The 22,202-nt window shown below is 37.4% G+C and overlaps 1 protein-coding gene across 4 annotated transcripts in view; it reads left to right on the forward strand.

Annotated features, from left to right (window-relative positions):
* Positions 1–12,477, forward strand: part of PTEN (phosphatase and tensin homolog) — a 93,875-nt gene extending 81,398 nt beyond the window's left edge. For all 4 annotated transcript variants that reach the window (XM_043598001.1, XM_043598000.1, XM_043598002.1 and 1 more), the window contains 3 exons: positions 3,140–3,306; positions 6,061–6,285; positions 8,970–12,477. In XM_043598001.1, coding sequence (XP_043453936.1) covers positions 3,140–3,306; positions 6,061–6,285; positions 8,970–9,155 — 578 coding nt within the window. In that variant the 3' untranslated portion in view covers positions 9,156–12,477. The remainder of the gene's footprint in view (positions 1–3,139; positions 3,307–6,060; positions 6,286–8,969) is intronic.
* The last annotated feature ends 9,725 nt before the right edge of the window (positions 12,478–22,202 follow it).

Consider the following 22,202-nt stretch of genomic DNA (forward strand, 5'->3'; position numbering starts at 1 on the left):
CTTGCTAAGGGGAGGAGAACATTCAGTTCAGTAGTCTTATTATCTAGTGTAATTTTTTCACATTCACCTCTTCTAGCAAAAATCTGTCAGTTGTGCTCTGCCTGCTTCCACTTAAACATTGTGGTGGCCTTTTCTTTTTTGGTCTCTTCTCAGTATTACATTTAAACTTTTAAAATTACTGACTACTGACATCTTTTTAATCTGTATCAGTTTTCTAGTTCTCCATTTACGCACTGTGATTTAATACTATGTAATGAAGCTGTATTATAACAAAAGCAATACCTAATTGAATGGGAGATTATATGTGTAAGTTATAAATGGTATACTCAGAAAAATAAAAGTTTTGGGGCTTGTCAAATAGTTTCATGGAGGAAGTTGGATTCTCATTGAACATTGGAGAAAGCATACAGTTTAGATTGGCATTAAAACCGAAGGAAGTATCACAGGCAATAGGAAATAGCTTGCATTGAAGCATACCAGTAGGAAATGAGCTGGACAGGAGTGTAGACACAGAGAATAGAAGAGGACTGGAATGTGTGGCTGGCTGGCTATAAGAGGACCTTGAATGGGGTCATCAGACTAGAGGTGATAAATACTATGGCATCAGTGGCAATTCTGGAGGCATATGCTGTGTTTTAAGTGTGGCTTTGTAGGAAGTGGAGATTGCAAGATGGGGGAAAACGGGGGAAGGGAAACCAGTTGTGTGACTTGCCATAAGCCAGATGCGCTTTGCTAAGGCCATCAGTAGGATTTGATTACTTTTTGCTTTGCCATTTATATCTGGATATTTTGTCAGTTTTGATTCTGGCCATGTGATTAATACACAGAGAAGGTATGAAAGAAAAAATGAGTATCACGGAGACTTGGGAGACATGAATGTTTTGGGTTTTAACCCCGTCTTAATCAGGTGAAGGTGAGCTGTTTACATGAAGATAGTGAGTGCTTGAAAGTATGGGTCTGTTAGGTGTGAGTCTATCTGATACTTTGGGGAGCATCAGGAAACAGAGCTAGAAGTTAACCAGCCTTCTATGAAAGGGTCACACGGGGCTGGGATGGTGAGGCCCAGAGGGGCTGGGATGGTGAGGATGGAGATGTGGAGTTGCAGGGTTGGGCTCAAGAGGAGATAAGGAGTCAGTGAAGAAAAGAAAACTTGTGAAAATAGAACATTTTCTGCAGAGCTGTCAGGGGTTAGCGGCCTCTTTCATATTTGAGAATTGTCTTAATATTTTCTAAATAAAGGAAAAGCTATTCTACTTTTAACATCAAAAAGGGTTAAAATGTTAACAAGATGATCACTGTGATTTTTCTGTCAATACTCTATCAGTATGCACATGTCAAAAAAATTTAATTCTGATTTTTGTTTACCAGGTATTGACTTGTCATTTCTTTAGAGCACAGTCACATCAAAGGAAAAATATATGAACTGTGTCTAGAAGTCAGCAGAACCATACTCTTGTTGGACTTCTGATAAATTAGGTGTGAGATACCTAAAATGGGAAATTTACAATGTAGGGAAAATTATTTTCTTTAGTGATTTGAGAAAATCTTTTCCACTTAATTTTGTTAAAACTTTTTATCTTAGTTTTGGGGGTAAAGTCTAAGTAACACTGAATTGTAATTAGCTTATGAATTGATTTGACTATTCTGGGGTTCCTGAAGATACACATTTTAGTTGTAGTTCACTTGAAATCTGGCTTATACAGTTAATATGCAGTTTGAAGTCCTAAAATCAGGATTATCAGGTTCTGAATTAGGAGTTTGAATTAATAAGATTACAAGGCATTTTCATCCTGGCCGATTTTTATCACAGTTTTGAAATCGTACCTTTTTGTTTGCTTCTTCAAGCTAGAAAATTTCGGAATCAGGTAAAATCCTGTAAAATGGTTCATTGTACTTTGAACCTTTAGTCAAGGGAGTGAAAATTATTGACAGATTGTTGGTAGTATGTTTCCCTTTTTTGGAGTGCCCTTTTTCTCATGATAAGTGCCTCACAAATTCATATTAGAAAAGCCCAGTATGCTGTTATCAAACCTATTTATTATGTGAGTGCTGATACTGCTTTTGATATTGCATAGATGGGCCAGCACATGTTTATTAAACCAGAAAATTCATCTAGCTTGGATAAGCTTTTTGCTTTGTTCTCAGTTGTTGGCCACATTTATAAACAATGTGATATTTCTTTTTTCATCTTTAAGGATGATGCCTTTTGGTGCTGAGTATTTTATGCCTCTGTGTGTGTGTGTGTGTGTGTGTGTGTGTGTGAATGGAACATATACGAAAATTTCTAGTACTCTTTGCAGGCTTAGGATTTTACTTCTTGATTATCTTGACATATTTCCTTCAACACACACTTCTTATTCATAAGGTTACTCACTAAACCATGTAGTCCTTCCCTTTATTTTGAAACAGACAGGGGCCAAAGCCAAAATATGTGTTGATGAAAATGCAGTGTGTTTGGAGGGAGGGGGCTTGTGCCTCAATTGGTGCTTGAGTCCGTTGTATTTCTTTGCGAACATTTCACATCCTTTTCTTCCTGTTTCTCATGATGATGGCTTTATATACCTTTAAGAAATAAAATGTGAGCTATAGGTAAAATAAATCATGATTAATGTTTTGTTCTGTTTTGTTTATAAATATTCAGTCTTGCGTTTATAGAATTTCGTATAACTTTGTTACAGATTATGTTCTCATGCCTGTTGTGAACACCGGTTTGTACTTGGTGGGTTTTGTTACATGGTAGAGACTTTAAAATACTGCAGCAAATATGAATGTGCCAGGAAATTATTGTAGCATTTTAATTATCAATCTAGTTTATGTTAGGTATTTTAGAACTTAATGTTAAAATTTGATGTTAACTGCAGTGCCAGAAGTCTAATGTTGGGACTTACTGTTTGTAAAACAGATTGGTTTTCATACAGTGAGTAGAACCTTATGTTGAAGGTACAAGTTAGAGAAACTTTTGGACTGATTATGTTTTTTGACTTTAGTTTTTCCGTCGATTTGTCTTAGATCAGGGTTACAGATGCAGAATTACTGTTTTGTGTATATTGCTAATAGTCATCATTGAAACAGTTTTTGGCAGTCTGGCACTTGAAGGCATTTCCTGTGAAATGATGCTAATGTGTATCTCACCACGCAGATCCTCAGTTTGTGGTCTGCCAGCTCAAGGTGAAGATCTATTCCTCCAATTCGGGACCCACACGACGGGAAGACAAGTTCATGTACTTCGAGTTCCCTCAGCCGCTGCCTGTGTGTGGTGACATCAAAGTAGAGTTCTTCCACAAACAGAACAAGATGCTAAAAAAGGTTTGCACTTTACTCGTAGTGGGAAAAATACCCGGACTCACCATACCTCGGACGGCGACCTTAGATCTTTCGCTTAAAGTATTTGGTTAAGCAGAAATCATTTTGTAAGGAGAGATTATAAGATATATTTTATGACAGACATTCATGAATTATAGTTGGTTTTCTGTTCAATCTGCACACGCTTTGCGTACTACAGCATCGATGAGCCATTCTGATGTTAAAAAGTCTTATTAGAAGGGAAAGTCCTTATGACATATTCTTTTTTTTTTTTTTTTAATTTTTTTTTTCAACGTTTATTTATTTTTGGGACACAGAGAGACAAGAGCATGAACGGGGGAGGGGCAGAGAGAGAGGGAGACACAGAATCGGAAACAGGCTCCAGGCTCTGAGCCATCAGCCCAGAGCCCGACGCGGGGCTCGAACTCGCGGACCGCGAGATCGTGACCTGGCTGAAGTCGGACGCTTAACCGACTGCGCCACCCAGGCGCCCCTCTTATGACATTCTAATTTGAGATGAACATTCTTTAAGTTGGGTTATGCAGATAAATTTTGTAAAAGTATTAAAGATTGTATACCCCATTAAATCAGTTATAATCCTTCTGGAAAGGATGAGCAGGCACTAAGAAATTAGCAAGGGGCCATCAGTTTCTAGAAGATTTAGTGTTTGTGTATAAATAAAGATGTGTTTCATGGTCTTGTGTAATGACACAAACCATTTCCCCCCCATTAGGGTTCATGTTTCCTGAGACCAGATCATTTTATATTTAACTTCCTCAAGTTTATCGAATATTTTGAATTTTAGATAGAAGATCTGTTAATTTGCAAAGGAAGTAATAAAGAATGAAAACAGTGTGTTATTAAATATGCAGGTTTAGGGAGTTAGTGAGGTTTGCGTCTTACTGAGCTAAGTTAGGGAATGCGAGAGCTCATTCTTAAACGATCTTGGCTTACAATACTGAGTGAACATTTAAGGTGAGTGTGCCTAAGGTGCAAACTTTTGGGGTAGTAGTGGACAAAAATACTACCTTTGCATGTTGGTACTGCTCATGGAACATGCTAGATAATGTATTGCCAGTCTTTAGACATTCTCAGTAATAGGACTGATTTGGTTTTCCTGATATTTAGCTTTAAAAAAAAAAATAAGAGGAAGTTTCATTTATTACACAAATTTTAAATTCTACTTTGACTTATCCAAAGAAATACAGTCTCCTATATCCAGAATCCACATAGCTGGGAATCCACATAGCTCTACAAAACGTTGAGCTGATTTTTTCCCGCCAGAAACCCATTTCCTACCTATTCTGTATAAATGAAAGTTAAATATATCTCAGTAACTTTGGAAAATTATTTTTCAATAATCCAGGAAGCATTAGCAAGTGTTTTAAAATTAAGGTAAGTATTTCTTTTCCTTCTGTTTGTTATAAGACTGGTACACATAAAGTTTTATATTTTCTTTTGAAAACAGGCACCTGCATCACTGTTTCCCTATACCTTTAGGAGTGCATAAGTTCTTATTTCAGTTATCGTCTGTACATTACTTTAATACATGCAGAATTTAAGATTAGATCATTATTTGTAATACATCTGTATCTGGGATTACTTTATGTTTATTTCCATTTTATGTGATTTCCCCTACCTTTTAGAAATGTTGCTGTGATTTAAACAAAAACCATTGTAGTGTAATCAGTTATCTATACAGAATCCACACTTGTGGAGATTTAAATATTACTAGCTTATGTTCTTCTGACTCTAAGTAAAATATGTATATAGTTACTAATTCAATGACTTTGCTAAGATAATTGCAATTAATATTTTTTAAAAGACTTATATATGACATTGCTAGGTACTGTTAAAAGATAAAAAGACACTTAAATGTAAGATACTTAAAGGTCTTACCATCTTTCTGGGAAAATAAACAGAACTTGAAGATAAATTAGAATAAAGGATTTAACCGGCAATTTAAATGAGATGAGATGCCACAAGGAGGCTGCGCATCATTAACTGTCAGGTGATCTGTACAGGCCAACTTCCAGTAATTAGGAGGGGGGAGAGAGAGAGCATTTTGTGTGTTGGTCAGGAAAGGCTTCAAGTCATGAACTTCTGGTGTGTTTTTTGATTAACAAGACCTCATATTATAAGTAAGAAGCGATTTTTAAAAAATAGGCATTTTATAACATAAAAAAAGTCAGAATTGCTGGTCTTCCTTCCCCCACATTGTGAAAGTCTCCAAACGTTCATTCGTACTGTCGTGTGAGGAGCAGGAGCCACCTAATGTTTGTTTGTATTGCTTCAGAAGTAGAAATGTACCCACCTTGCTATCTTGAGAAGTTGTGCTGACTTTTCAGGAACGTTTATTAAATTCGTAGTAGATAACTTGTTGAGACAGAGGAAATTAAATCCACTTACGATTTTTTTTTTTTTAAATACATACATACATATGAACTCAAAACATTTCTTAAAGCTAACATTAGACAAGAAAGGTGATATTTTACTTAAGGCTTTAAAACAAAAGTAAGTTATTTTGGAACTTGTGGAGTTCCATTTTGGGTCTCAAATTTGAACAAAAGAGTAATCTTATGTGAGTTAGATGTGGCAGATAACCCAGACTGCCAAGTTTTGTGTGTTTGTCTTTATTCAAAATATCAAACGACACATGGCTTATGTTACTGACTTCTTGGGGCAGATGTTGAATATAGGGGATGTATTTTCTTCTTTAAAAAAATTTACAATCTGTCTTTTTTTTTTTTTTTTAAGGACAAAATGTTTCACTTTTGGGTAAATACATTCTTCATACCAGGACCAGAGGAAACCTCAGAAAAAGTAGAAAATGGAAGTCTATGTGATCAAGAAATTGATAGTATTTGCAGTATAGAGCGTGCAGATAATGACAAGGAATATCTAGTACTCACTTTAACAAAAAATGATCTCGACAAAGCAAATAAAGACAAGGCCAACCGATACTTTTCTCCAAATTTTAAGGTCAGTCAAAAACATTTTGAGGAATTGTTGGGTGGCTCTATGTATGTGTGTGTCTAATTTTAGGTGTATAGCTGGTGAAGGACTTGGCATGACTAAGTTTTAAATTAAGTACTATTTAGAAGCAATATTTACATATCAGTAACTTGAGTTTCTAACAAGGATGCACACAGAGTAAAGAAAAAAAAAGTATGTTTTTTTTTCTTTTCTTAACCCTTTCTGTGTGGCTGTTTGGTGAAATCTGAGGCAGGGGTTGGGAAGGGGAGTTAAGTTTAAGCAGGATGTGAAGTAGGACTGGGGGAAGAAAGAAGTAGAAGGGAGCTCAGTCATTTGGGAATGACTTCTAGGGAATGTTCTTACAATTCCTACCTTTGTCCCCTTCCCATATATTCTCAGCTCCACAGAGTGAGCTTAAAATAGATGTGATTGTGTCACTCCTGTTCATCCTTTTTAAAGACCTTGTGGTTTTCTGATAGGACCTACAAGGACCTACCTAATTCAGCACAGGCCTCCCTCCTACGTCGGCACTAGCCATATGCCCCCTGCTCCCCGAGAGTCCCCCATTCTGGGCTGTCTTCAGTTCTTCCACAGGCCAAGCTCTCCGGCCTCCAGTCCTTTTGGTTCTTTTTTCCTCCCTGTACCTCTCGACCCTCCGCCTTTCCCCTGCCCTTCCCGCACTCGGTCTTCCTGTTGTAGCCTTAGCTTCGGTCTCTCGTGCCCTGGAAGGCCTTTGCTCATCATCCTCTGGTGTTAATCCCACTCTAAAACTCTGTCCGCTTCCTCATATTGTGGAAGTATTTGCTTCATTTACTTTTATCTATATGTGATGTGTGTGTGTATTTCTGCTCCTGTCTATAGATAAGAATTTTCTATGAAAAGCTGATCTATAAATATTTCCAAGTGGTTAGTTTGCCCTTTTTTTCTCCTTTCTTATTTCTTATTCTACTTGACCCTCCCCCCCTTTATTTCACCGTACCCTTCTCCTTTCTCTTTTAAAAAAATTCTCTCTTCCTTGTTTTGCCTCATTCCATTTTTGTAGTATACAACAAGCCTAACTATAGCTTGTAAGTATAAGAATATTGCTAGTAATAATAAAAATAAAGGGGCTACATGTTTAAGTGAAAATAAATCCATTTTTAAGTGGCTTTAGATCTTATATTTCTTTTAAGTGTCTATAAGTGTCTTTTAGAATTCACGGGTTTCCATTGATGATGGTCTTTTACCTAGCACTGTATTTTCCTTAATTACTAGCTTTTACAGTGTGACGTCCTCTAGTTTTATTGTTTTCTGTTTTAATATCACAAGAATATGTATTTGCGATTACATATAGAAAGTATTTCAGTTATCAGTAAACAAGTACCATAATACGGTAAGTGCTTGTGAACAAATAAAGTGGAGATCATTTGGTGTGTGTTTTTAGGTGGATAGTTAAGAGAAGTCCTCTACAAGCAGGTGACATTTAATCAGGGCCTTAAATGAAACGAGTGAGCTATATAAATATCTAGGGAAAGAGAGAAGGACAGAGACAGTTACAAAAGTCCTGAGACAGGAATAATTTGGGTAGTTTTGAGGAGCAGTGGAGGAGTCATTTTGACTAAAGCACACGAGTCTGCGTGTGAAGACGTTGGTGTGTTTTCAGCACAGGATGGATGTGATCTGAATTTTGTCTTTAAAAGTTCATTCTGTCCACTCCTTCAAAATGTAGACTGGAGAGGAGAGTAGGGAGAGGAGGCAAGAACGGAGCTGTGAGGTGAGTTGAGAAGCTGTTGCTGTGGTTTAATCCAGTGGAGACGGTGCTTGCTTGGACTAGTGTGGTGGCTGTGGGACACAATGAAAAGCTGTCAGGGTGGGGACGGATGGTATTTTGGAGGTGGAACTGAAAGGAGTTACTGATGGAACGGATTTTGGGTGGAAGAGAAGAATTGATGAAGACTGTTGGACCATGGGGGAGGGGCTGCCGATTTAAGAGAATGAGCGAGGGGCTTCCTGCCAGATCTCCCCCAAGCCTCACATCCACCACCTACTAGATATGTGGCCTTCAGCAAGTTGCCTGAACTTTCTGGGCCTTAGCTTCCTCGCCTTTAAAACAGAAATACCTGCCTTTGTTGACTTGTTTGACAGTTAACTCGGCTGTGCCTGTAAAAAGGCCCTTGGTCCGCTGTTCTGATCACTGTGTGATGTTCTCTCCTCATGGGAGGTTTTTAGGGCTGATGGGATCCTATACATCATTGTTGATCAGTATTTTTATGATATGGCCTTTGTATTTGTTCAGTATCCTTTGTATCAGAAAACATATTGAGGTTCAGACAGGTAGTAAGTGAAATATTCTTTCGGAACTCAGCTCTTTGTACGTTGAATTTCGAGATTGAAAATACATTTTGTAAACTTGATGAACTTCGGGCTCAGTGCGTTTCTTTTGTAGAATTATTTAGTCCGTGCTTGCAGCTTATGCTTATTAAAGACTAGTATTTTAACATTCCAGTATAACTTTTTAGTGTATTGTAAGAAAGAACATAGAGGGAATCTGAAGAAGAGGGTCATTTAAAAGGCAGCTGCCTTTTAGAGATCATATTTGTCGTAGCGCTTTTAAAAACAAATCTGTTAAATTACTTAGTAAAGATCTCTATTTTTTAAGATTAGTCAGATTTGTGGATTTTTCCATTTAAACCTTCTCTTTTTTTCTCCAGGTGAAGCTGTACTTCACAAAAACAGTAGAGGAGCCATCAAATCCAGAGGCTAGCAGTTCAACTTCTGTAACACCAGATGTTAGTGACAATGAACCTGATCATTATAGATATTCTGACACCACTGACTCTGATCCAGAGAATGAACCTTTTGATGAAGATCAGCATACACAAATTACAAAAGTCTGAATTTTTTTTTTTTATCAAGAGGGATAAAACACCATGAAAACAAACTTGAATAAACTGAAATTGGACCTTTTTTTTTTAATGGCAATAGGACATTGTGTCAGATTACCAGTTAATAGGAACAATTCTCTTTTCCTGACCAATCTTGTTTTACCCTATACATCCACAGGGTTTTGACACTTGTTGTCCAGTTGAAAAAAGGTTGTGTAGCTGTGTCATGTATATACCTTTTTGTGTCAAAAGGACATTTAAAATTCAATTAGGATAAATAAAGATGGCACTTTCCCATTTTATTCCAGTTTTATAAAAAGTGGAGACAGACTGATGTGTATACGTAGGAATTTCTCATTTTGTGTTCTGTCACCAACTGAAGTGGCTAAAGAGTTTTGTGACATACAGGTTCACATCCTACCCCTCTGCACTTGTGGCAACAGAGAAGTTTGCAGTTGGCTAAGAGGAGTTTCTCGAGGGTTCCGCTACATTCTCATGCATGTGTTCGGGTCGGGGATGGAGGGAGTGCTCAGAAAGGGATGGGTTTCACGCTGGACTCTGGACCGTATGCCGTCTCCAGCTATTTCCACGCACCTTTCTTTAGCATGCTACAGTTATTAATCTGGACGTTTGAGGAATTGGCCGCTGTCACTGCTTGTTGTTTTGTGCATTTTTTTTTTTTTTTTTAAGCATATTGGTGCTAGAAAAGGCAGCTAGAGGGAGTGAATCTGTATTGGGGTACAGGAATGAACCTTCCACAACTTGTTAAGAATCCACAAATGAAGGGATATAAAAATAATGTGGTCATAGATAAGAAACACAGCAACAATGACTTAACCATATAAATGTGGAGGCTATCAACACAGAATGGGCTTGAAACATTTTAAAAATTGACAATGACTTATTAAATATGTTTTCTCACTTGTAGTGACCGCTCCATCTCCTGTGTAATCAAGGCCAGTGCGAAAAGTCAGATGCTATTAGTACCTACATCAGTCGACTGCATACACTTACGTTATTAGTTTTCAATCATATACCTGCTGTGGATGCTTCATGTGCTGCCTGCAAGCTGCTTTTTTTCTCATTGAATATAAAATATTTTGTAATGCTGCACAGGAAATTTCAATTTGAGATTCTACAGTAAGCGTTTTTTTTCTTTAAAGATTTATGATGCACTTATTCAATCCGATAGCTGTCAGCCGTCCCACCCTTTTGACCTTACACATTCTATTACAATGAGTTTTGCAGTTTTGCACATTTTTTAAATGTCATTAACTGTTAGGGAATTTTACTTGAATACTGAATACATATAATGTTTATATTTAAAAGGACATTATTTGTGTTAAAAAGGAAATTAGAGTTGCAGTAAATTTTCAACACTGCACAAATAATAAGGCATTTACTTCTTCAGTAGAAATTGTCCCACATAATGCTTTTATCGATTTTTATTGAAAGAATAGATTTTTTTTTTTTTAATGTGCAGTGTTGAATCGTTTCTTCATAGTGCTAGAGTTAGGACTAGGGCTTCAATTTCACTTCTTAAATATCATATATTTGATATGCCCAGACTGCATATGATTTTAAGCAGAATACAACTACTATTGTAAAGCTAATGTGAAGATGTTATTAAAAAGAAGTCCCCCCACCCCCGAAATTTGGTGTCTTTCAAATTCTACCCTGACCTTGAAACATTGAAATATCCAGCCAATTGATTTCTTAATGGTGTAAAATCTCATTTTCAATAACTTCTTGGTGCTGAAATTGTTCACTAGCTGTGGTCTGACCCTAGTTAATTTACAAATACAGATTGCATTAGGACCTATTAGAGCAGCATTTTTAGAGTTTGATGGTGAACAGATTAGGCAGAACTTCATCAAAAATATTCTTGGTATATATAATGTTGACATGTTTTCCATACCTCATCAGTTTCATTCAACAAATAAAAAATTTTTAAATTTTTAACAAAGCTCTTAGGATTTACACATTTGTATTGAAACATTGATATACAGAGAACTGATTGCTCACCAGTTAAATTGGTAAAGTTAGAGACAACTGTTGCTAAGATCTCAGCATTGAAATTTATATGCCACCTTTTCTTTCGTAAAAGCTGAAAATTGTTGACTAAAATGAAAATCAACTATTCACGTTTTGATGATAGTTATTAATACTGTTATTTGTTACACTTTTGGGCACAGTATATATTAAAACATAACTTGTGTTGTTCCAATATGTAACATGGAGGGCCAGGTCATAAATAATGACGTTATAATGGGCTTTTGCACTGTTATTATCTTTCCTTTGGAATGTGAAGGTCTGAATGAGGGTTTTGATTTTGAATGTTTCAATGTTTTTGAGAAGCCTTGCTTACATTTTATGGTGTAGTCATTGGAAATGGAAAAATGGCATTATATATATATATTATATATATAAATATATATTATACATACTACTCCCCCTTTATTTCAGTTACCATCCCCATAGAATTTGACAAGAATTGCTATGACTGAAAGGTTTTTGAGTCCTAATTAAAACTTTATTTATGACAGTATTCATAATTAGCCTGAAATGCATTCTGTAGGTAATCTCTTTGAGTTTCTGGAATGTTTTCTTACTTAGACTCTTTGGATGTGCAGCCGCTTACATGTCTGAAGTTACTTGAAGGCATCACTTTTAAGAAAGCTTACAATTGGGCCCTGTACCATCACAAGTCCTCTGTAGCTCCTCTTGAACATTTTTTTTTTGCCATAATTATTAAGGCGTAGTTGAAGAAATAGCATCACCATTCTTTGCTGTGGCACAGGTTATAAACTTAAGTGGAGTTTACCGGCAGCATCAGATGTTTCAGCTTTAAAAAGTAAAAGTAGGGTACAAGTTACATGTTTAGTTCTAGAAAATTTGTGCAATATGTTCATAACGATGGCTGTGGTTGCCACAAAGTGCCTCGTTTACCTTTAAATACTGTCAATGTGTCGTGCATGCGGACGGAGGGGTGGAACTGTGCACCGGAGGGCTCGAACTGCAGTGTCTGGCCCAGCTGCCTTCTACCCTGCCAGTTCAGAAGTTCAATCTGTTTTCATATCGATTATATATACTAAAAAATTTCAGTCTGTTAAACAGCCTCACTCTGATTCAGCCTCTTCAGATACTCTTGTGCTGTGCAGCAGTGGCTCTGTGTGTAAATGCTATGCACTGAGGATACACAAAAAAATACGATGTGTACAGGATAATGCCTCATACCAATCAGATGTCCATTTGTTATTGTGTTTGTTAACAACCCTTTATCTCTTAGTGTTATAAACTCCACTTAAAACTGATTAAAGTCTCATTCTTGTCATTGTGTGGGTGTTTTATTAAATGAGAGTGTAACTTAAATCGCTTAAATTTATTGAAATTTTAAATGATGGGCAGCCAAATGTGATTAAGTTTTCTGTAAGTTTTCTTTTCCCTTGCTGTCCTGCAAAGCCTGCAGTTATAAAAACATGGGCCTTTGTCAGCTTGGGAGTAGAGTATCCGTCTACTCATGTTTAAGAGAGGCACTTTTTTTTAGGGCCTTAGCACTTCATAAATTCTTTCAAGCACATTAAGTAGCATTCTAATCCTGAAAAAGTTCAGGATTCTTGAAAAGTTCTGCCTTTTCCCCCCCTTTTTTTTTTCTTTTCTTTTCTTTTCTCTCTCTTCTCTTCCCTTCTTCTTCTTCTTCTTTTTTTTTTTTCTACTAAGCCAGATGTCTGAAGATAGTTTCCCCAAATGGATTTCAGATTTCAACTTTGTGACTTTTCCATTCTTTGTGATTCTGTAGACACTGCCGGCAACATATGGGAAGCTTCATCTACTCATTGTGACTTGTGCCATTTACAAGTTGATATTCCAGAGTAGTCTGGAAGACTTTGTGTACTTGAATTAATCTGGTTATTTCTAATGTTCTTCAGAGTTTAAAGACGAAGGCGTATCCTTTCAACAAAGCATAGCAAGACAGTAAGTGAAAGTGTAGCTTGCACCGATGTTTTGAAAATAAAGCAGACCACTTAGGTAACAGCGGAATTTAATGTGATTTCACGTTTACATTTTCTCACGTGACTTTTTAAAAAAATGAACGTGAATAATGTATCATCTAAACTATGAAAAGTGTGGGTATGCACACAGGTTTATTTTTTACTTTTAGGTCTATTAAGCATGGACGAAAACTATACTGGGGTTTTAAATGACTGTGTTTTATAAGAAGATCTTGGTGATGTCTGAAAAATAAGAATTTAATGGCAATTTTGTTTTTATTGCATGTTTTCACTACAGTGTAGTTTGAGCTAGTTTGGTTAAGTGAATGCCATCACCATTTCCATTGAGAATTAAAAAATCACCAGTGTTTAACATGCAGGCTTCTAAAGGCAGACAAAAAATCAAACCCTTAAATCTGATGAATTTGCTGCTGACGTCCCAACTCTTGTTGTTCTTTTATTCCTGCTAGATAAACTAGCCAGACATCTAAGACTTAGTCTTAAACGACGTAAGTAGAAGTTTTGATTCGGAGTGCCGTTAACTAGCACAGAGAGAAAGGTTTGTGAATGGAACAGTATAATCAGTCTAAACTGGTGTAAGGACAGTATTTTAAACTTTTAAAGATGAAATGTTAGGGGCTGGTTTTTCTATAGAAGTAAATTGCTGTAGGAAGCCTAATGATTAAGTTGCTTCTCCACTTTGTTGTTGTTGTTGTTGTTGTTGTTGTTGTTGTTGTTAATTTTGGAGCAAGTCTGTTCCTTTATAACCATGATCTTGCTATTTTTCCGTCCTCCAAGAGGGCTTCCTCCTTACAAATGTATTAGAATGTAGGTAGCTAGACTTGGTAAAGTCACGTTGGTTGGCCCAGGCTTTAAAAGCTTGTAATGTGAAGAAGACAGGAAAGGGCAGATAATTTCATTGGTGGTAATAAATACCCTTTGGTTCTTAAGTTAGCTATTTTGAGAATACTTTTCCATAGGAACAACAATAAAATAATCACTCCTAGTTCCCCCATGTGGAGACATGGCCATTATTGATTCTTCAGTGACTATACATTTTTTTCTGTATATTCATATATATATTTTCTTCAATAATAAAATTTGTACTGTGCATACTCTCAAAGCCCATAAGGTTAGTATTTCTGACGTAGACTTACAGTATTCAGTTACATCAGAAAATGAGCAGTGAATTGATTCTTTCTAATGCTACAGATGCAGATTATATGCAGTTACTGAGAGCCCTTTCCAAGTCGGTTGCTTAATTATGAATGTTTAGATACTGTTGGCATCAGGATGATACATGTCTAAGTAAATAAAATAGTTACACTTATTTAGCATAGACAAGCTTAACATTGCAGATACATCTCAAAAGCCATTTTAAATATTTGCATTTTGGAATTATGTGTTAAATAGTTAAGCGGAATATGTGAGACACTATATGAGTAGTTCACTTCACTGTTACCTTTCAATTTCCCTCCTAGGTTGGAAAAGAGGATGAGCTTTTCAGTTTTTATAGTTCCCAAACAGTTCAATGTAGAGTGAGTTAGTTTAACACCTGCAAAAAAAAAAAAAAAAAGAAAAAGCTACCGCTTGTCTGTCAATTGTCTTTAAGTCTCTGTGCTAGTGTGGTTTCCAGCATCTCAGAAATAGTATTTCATGAATGGTTCACCTTTAGTTCTGGAACTTACCGTCTTTAGTGTCCTGGGGGCTTAGAACATGCGGCTCTTTTTTTGATAGTCATTTGAGAATTTTGGTGAGAAAGATTTAGCTGCAGGGCAGTACGTAACGTATAAACCAACATATTGATATTTCAAGAACATTTTTACATATATGAGTGAGGTCAGCTGCCAGCTTTGAGCATTACCAGATTTTAAAATACAGCCACATATTTTTAAATGAAGTGTTAAGGATTTATATACATATATATATATATTTAATTAAAGATAATGTCTGTCTTGTTGCATGTGGATTCTCCTCTGTTCTTGAAATGGTTAGAGGTTTTGTTTGGAATGGAGCAAGGCTTGTAGTCACGGCTCTACTGTTTCAGGTTGTCAACTGTTTAGTGAAATTCTGGAAATGTTTAGGTGTGGCTTTCTGAAGCCTGTCATTTATTGGCGTTAATTTATGTGCACCTTTAGTATTTTCTGCCCACCCTATCCAGTCGTCCAAATGATACCCAGTGGTTACAAATGCCCTTTCAGTTTTTACTTTCTCCTGTCATTAAATTGCCCTAATGGGAAGTTTATAAATGCGAGTGTGGATGGATGGGTGGGTGGGTGAATTAAATTTTTGAATGCTAGACTCCCAAGTTCAGAGACTAAATCCTTTGAGGCAAACCGTTCTCACTGGAATCTCATAGTTCATTGTAATGAAAATAATGTTTACCTTGGATGACCTTTGACATACAGGAATGAATCTTGGATATTAATGAACTTGTTAGTAGCATCTGATGTGTGCATTGAGTTATTTTCAAACTTGTGCATTTAACCAAAGTTGGTGTATTGGAAATGTTTATATCAAGTTCCATTTGGCTACTGATGGACATAAAAACAAATGCTTTCCTATGGAGAGTATTTTTTTCTTTAAAAAATTAAAAAAGTTAATTATTTTGAATATTTGGTTTTAAATTTTTTATTCAACAAGTATTTATCAAGTCCCTTCCTTTTATAAGATGTTTGGAAAATATTAGTGATCAAAACAGACATACCCTCTTTTGCCCTCAGGGGTTTCCACGCCAGGAGAGGAAATAATGTTTTATTAAAATAAAATGTGATCCGTGCTATGAAATAGGACTTACATGTGATACAGTAATGACCACCAAGCCTCTCATATGCTCCCCTCGACTTCGACCCCCTTGAGCTTGGCTGGGGCCATGGTAACTAGTCAGTTCCAATGAACAGACGGTGAAAGTGAGGTGACACTTCTGAGGAAAGGCATTACAAATTAAGTTCCTCACACACTCCGTGGGTTCCTTTCTTCCCCTCTGGCAGTGACCAGGGACTGGACACATTTCAGATGGTGCAGCTCTGTCAGCCTGGGTCTTGAGTGACTTTACGGAGCAGAACTTCTTCAAATCAAACATGTTAGACATTAGCATGAGCAAGAAACCGATACTAAGTTAGACCGAGATCCTGGGACGACTTGTTGCCATAGCGTAATTAATTATATTCTGACATGCTTTGGAAGGGTCAGAGAAGGAAGCGGGGAAGGGGGATTTAAAATTAAGCCAAACAAAGGGCAATGTCTTAAAACCAACAACATGGTGCAATAAAGAAACTAAATTGCAGGTCAGTCGTTATGGATCACCTGCCAGGCACTGTTTTAGATACCTGAGACCAATGGGCAAACGGCAGATCCCCGTTCCCATGAGGTTTACATCCCAGCGAGGGATACTAGGTGATAAACAGCGAGCACTTGGCCAGTTATAAGGCAATGCGGCTGGCTGGCTGGGGGATTGTGGAGCGGGGGGTGGGTTCAGGTTTGCAGAAGTGATGAGATTGCAGTGGTGATAGGACAGTCTGGAAAAGCCCTCACTGGGAAGGTGAGGACTCAACAGAGCCCTGAAACCGTGGCATTAGAATTTTTTCCCATCCTATCAAACAGCAAGATGTACCCCATTATCCTTTATAAAATTTTATTCTCACCTACAACTCTATATTAGTTCCTGGGTTTTTATAAGATCATTATTGGTATATCTATCTAGGGGTAACTTTTGAGAATGACACCCAAAATAATCTAAATCATTCTGTTTTCTAAACTGGTTTGGCAAAATCCATATAAACAATATAGGTTCCTCTTCATTCTCAGAGTTTAGTTCGTTTTAAATTTTTTCTTGTGAAATCTGTGTATGTCTCAAAAATACTTGATAACCGCTTTTCAGTAGAAGTTATGGCCTTAAACATTTCTGTAAAGCTGAAAGGAAATGCGGTATATGATTTATCAATGGGAAACAAGCTATAAATTTTGAGTTACTTCAGAAACAAAAGGGGTGAAATTTATGGCCTAGTGCTATATGCTTTAATTCTTTTTAAAAAAAAAATTTTTTTTTTCAATGTTTATTTATTTTTGGGACAGAGAGAGACAGAGCTTGAACGGGGGAGGGGCAGAGAGAGAGGGAGACACAGAATGGGAAACAGGCTCCAGGCTCTGAGCCATCAGCCCAGAGCCCGACGCGGGGCTCGAACTCCCGGACCGCGAGATCGTGACCTGGCTGAAGTCAGACGCCTAACCGACTGCGCCACCCAGGCGCCCCTATATGCTTTAATTCTTAACTCACGAACAAAAGTTTCTTGAAAAACACCAATATCTAAATAGTAAAAGAAACTTTTTTCACAAAGGAGGAAACCCTTCCTTCCCCTACCTCATTTCAAGATCCACAAAATTTAAATTTATGATGATGGGCAAATAGTATAATTGAGTTAATTTGATAAGATAGAGACTTGGAGCATCATCTTACGGTATTTGCTGTTGATCGGTTTCTTCCGTCCGGGCAGGCACCTGGGGCATGAAATTTTGAAAGAAAATGTAAACTATTAGCTTTTCCTCTTTTCTTAGTTTAAAATACAATTCTAAGTGATTTTAAAGACACTTTCCTTTGGAAATTTTGCATTTCGTTTCTATTCTGACTCTGATGAGTTGTTTTTTTTTGTTTTTGTTTTTGTTTTTGTTTTTTACATTTTATTTTGCTTTAGAAAAAACTTAAGGTAGCTGAATAGGTTTCCCCAACATGAGAAAAATGGTCATGTAAGTTTAGAAGAAATATTTGTGTACATCCTTTGGTCTTGGCCTAAAGATTAAACATTATTTACTGGGCATGTCTCTTAAACCTACCTCATTGGAATTTGGAAGAATATTCCAATAGTAATGATAAATAAGCCTCAAACTTAATTTGCAACGAATTAGCCATATTTTTACTCCACTTGAAATACCGGAGACTTGGGGCAAGATTTAGTTATGCTTTTCTATTTAATAATACTCCATTAAATGTGACCTGTAGAGATTACGAAGCTTATCAAAAATATAGTCTATAAAAATACCCTAAGTATGACGATGCTTTTTATGTATTAAAACTGAGCTCAAGTAGTCCAAACAACTGATACTGGGATACATCGTGACCTGTAAGTTAGGAAAAATAACAGATGAGAGTCATGTTTATGCGTCTCTTTTCAATTATAATCATGTTTTTGAAATTACAGGTCTCCTAGTTTTCCAATCCTTATCTGTAAGGAAGACCAATGTATATAAGTTTTACGGGTGGATGTGAAAATTAGCAAACTATTTCATTTTATTCAATATTTTCATGAAGATATCATTGGCAGGGCAGCTCAACATTTTACATGGTTATCTTCAACAAGGGAGCTGTAAGTGTTTTTTAAGTCATTAATTAGCCAATCCTTATTTACTGCGTATAGCCATCACAATTCATATGAATAATGCATGGGCTTCTCAGAATTATTAGTACTGTACATCAAATGAATGTTTGAAAGGGGAAATAACTCTTAGTCTTTGGTAAAAGACTAGGCATAAATTAAATTTCCCGTTTGCCAGACTCAGCAGACACCATTTCATGTGTTGAGTTGTCCTTGGAGAAGACTGAGGCCATGGTTTCCATTAACAACAACAAAAAAATCCAATAATGTTAAAACAAAAATACCACTATAAACATGATCAACTGAGGTAAAATCCCTGCGAGGAGGTACTTGAAAATCTCGAGCAACTTGAATCTTCCTCAAGAAAGTTCAACACAGCTCTCTCAGAAAACCTGGAGATGCATGTCTAAAATTCATAGGAGTTCTGTGATAAGTCACCTACCTAGAGACCAAAATAACAGAGCAGAGAGAAAGGAAGCTGAGGTGAGAAAGGGGGGGAAAGGGAAGAAAAGAGCCCTGGCGGGGGGGGGGGGAGCTCATGCTAACTCTTAGTACTGGAGGACTTGTAGGAAAATACTTGGTGCCCGTCTCTTGTGCCCAACACTGTAGTTGACGTTTCCTATGCCTTACCCACCCTTCAAGGTGTGTGGTTTCATCCCAACTTGTCCACAGAAACTGAAAGAGTGTTCAAGCTGCCCAGGCCTCACAGCTAGTAAGTAGGGAACTGACTTTGAACCCAGGTTCAAATTTTTACCATACTATGATACCACCTCTTAACTAAAATCAAATTCACAAAGCAAACCAAAAACAAAAGCGTGAACAACCGATCGTAATGGAGTCATGCCTGTATCCTTTATTACTGACAGAAGAAAAGCAAATTTGAGTGCAAGGTTTTAAGTCCTGCAAGATGAACAAAGAAGAGAAATACTTAACCGCTGTTCGCGCCATGAAAGAGAAACAACTCAATCTTGCAAAGTTCTTGGGAGGTAAGATGGTAAGGTGTTGGCACATGTGTTTGTATCAAGACTCAGAATGAGAGCAAAGTTCGCTGTTTTGGTCTTAAATCTGTTGAATGAACTTGTACCTTATTTTCAACTGAACTTCAAATACACTGTTGTTTAAAGCAATTGGTTCCCGTTACGCAGGCCATCTAGCCATCTATCAGGTGCATCTGTATATGCCGCATGCCTGGTATCTAGTTGGAATTATGGTGGTGTGGAGTCAGAGCAGGTCATTTAGATTTCAGACTGGGAGACAGAGTTTACGCAGAGGGCAGAGCAAGCAGAGTGGCTTGTTGTGGGAACAAACCTGGCCGTTGAGGAAGCTGTAAGAAGAGAAAAACTAGAACAGGGAGAGGGACATGGAGAGGCGTGGAAGACAAAACTTGGAGAAGTAGGTGGGGAAGCTTCTGATTCCTCTCAAGCCCATTTCTTCTGTGAACAGCAACTAAACATTTCTGGACCACACACAAAAAAGCAAATACCTAAGAACTCAGACAGATTGTGAAGGAGACTCAGAACTTGGAAAAGCAGCCTCTATGAGGATGCTTCCCTTCCCTTTTTCTTTTTCTTTCTCTTTTCTCTTACAGGTTTGTGCCAGGGGTCAGCCCCACTTATGGAGATGCACAGCAGTGGAGGTTTACTCTGGATTTTCTATGCAAGAAATCCAGCTGCCAGTCCAAAGAGCCAGGAGAAGCCTCTCCTGTTGGCCAAAGAGCATGGAGTGGGGGGAATGGGAAAATCCTAAAGAGGGGAGAGCTGGAAAGGCGGACCCTCTCTCACTGTGTGTATGACTTTCCACATGTCCTGGGCTCACTCCTGAGCTGGTGTGCACAAGACAGACCCAAGGAACTCTGGCAAAGTCGACAAGAAATGAAAATGAGATCAAAACTACTGTTCGTAGAAAGTGACACAGGATTTGCAATCTGAGCCTAATTGGGTTGATTGCCTGCTTAAACAAACAAAATATTTCTCAGACAATTTTAGTAAGACCCAGAGTTGACACAGCCCAGTATCCAAAATTGCTTAAGTAGGAAGACCAGGATAATGTGACCAATTTCCAAGGAAAAAGTCAATCAAGAGATACCAGCCTCGAGATAAACCAGATGTTAGAATTATCAGACATAAAAGCAACTGTTATAATTATGGCCCATGAGATGGAAGATAAACACACTTGAACAGAAAGATAGAAGTTCTCAGCAGAGAAATTGTAAAAAAGAATCACATGGAAATTCTATAGCAAAAGATACAATATCTGAACTTAAAAACGACTAGATGGGCAACAGAAAAATGGAAATGAAAGAGTCAGCAAACTTGAAAGTAAATTAGTAAGTGTCCAACTTTAATGATGCCTTTAAAGTCTTAAAGGTGGATGAGGCTTTGAAAAGCAAAATGTATCTGACTGTAAAAACAGGGAGCCCCAATAAGATATTAATCCAAGTACATTCTTGTGGCTTCCTGAGATACATACGAAGAAATTCCTGCTGTTTGTCAATGACGTTGAGTAAGGAATTAGCATTATCATAGGCCCAACTGTAATGATTATGCAAGTTTTCTACTACAGCATCTTACACAGGCTTACTGTGTAGAAAACATGTCACGTATGTTCTGCGACTTACAATGTCCAAGGTGATGCATGCATTGACAAAGAAAAGTTTCCTAATCGGCTCCATTAAGTTGTGTACCTGCAGTCAAAGCAGTTTTGAAACATAGGAGTGTCATCACTAGGTAATTGCCAAGCTCATCATCAGAGTCAGCGCCTGGGAAATTGATTGGCTCGCCTGCTCATGTTAACTCTTTGATTCAGCTTTTGTAATAGGACCTCTCCCTAAATATAGATGTTATTACAGTGATGCTGTATGAAAATTGACCTATCTTGTAGGCACAATACATGCTTTTCAATTTTAGGACAACAAAAAAAAAATGCTGTTAGTACTTAGGAATCTGTTATGAGAAATCATTAAGGTGAATTTGGAGTAAGATTGAACTGGTATATTATGTTTGGAAAAATGACTTCCTGCTGAAGGAAGAGAATTTCAAGGCTTTAGAATACCTCCCATTGTTACATTAGCACCATATTGCTCTTAAGAGGTAGTGTAAATTCTTGTAATGCTGGTGATAATTCTGGATTTAAGAGTTTAACAAGTGTTGCCATTTAATTCTTATAAGATAGGAAGCACAGTTATATCCATCTTATGCATGAGGAATCGAGGTATAGAAACGTTCAGTAACCGTTGAGCCTAGAAAAACTAGTAAGTGGTAGAGCCAGGACTGAAGTTCAGGTCAGCCTGATCGCCAAGCCTAAGCCGCTAACCACGTGTTACATATGTTACTTCCTATAGCAACTAAAGGAGAGATTTCATGTTTCGGTTTTTTTTTTTTTTTAAAGTTTATTTTGTGTGTGAGAGAGAAGGAGCATGAGCAGGGGAGGGGCAAAGAGAGAGGGAGAGAATCCCAAGCAGGCTCCACACTGTCAGCGCAGAGACTGATGCAGGGCTTGATCCCACGAACCACGAGATCACGACCTGAGCAGAAACCAAGAGTCGAATGCTTGACCCACTGAGCCACCCAGGCGCCGCTCAGGTTATTTTAAAAGGGCATAGCCTTCAAGCCGCAAAGGGTAGAATAGTAGTCAAAGCAGTGGTTCTCGTGTTTTTTGGTCTCAGGATTCTTCTGTTTTGGCCGCAAAGAGGGTTTATT

This window comes from Prionailurus bengalensis, chromosome D2, assembly GCF_016509475.1.
Source record: "Prionailurus bengalensis isolate Pbe53 chromosome D2, Fcat_Pben_1.1_paternal_pri, whole genome shotgun sequence".
Lineage (NCBI taxonomy): Eukaryota > Metazoa > Chordata > Mammalia > Carnivora > Felidae > Prionailurus > Prionailurus bengalensis.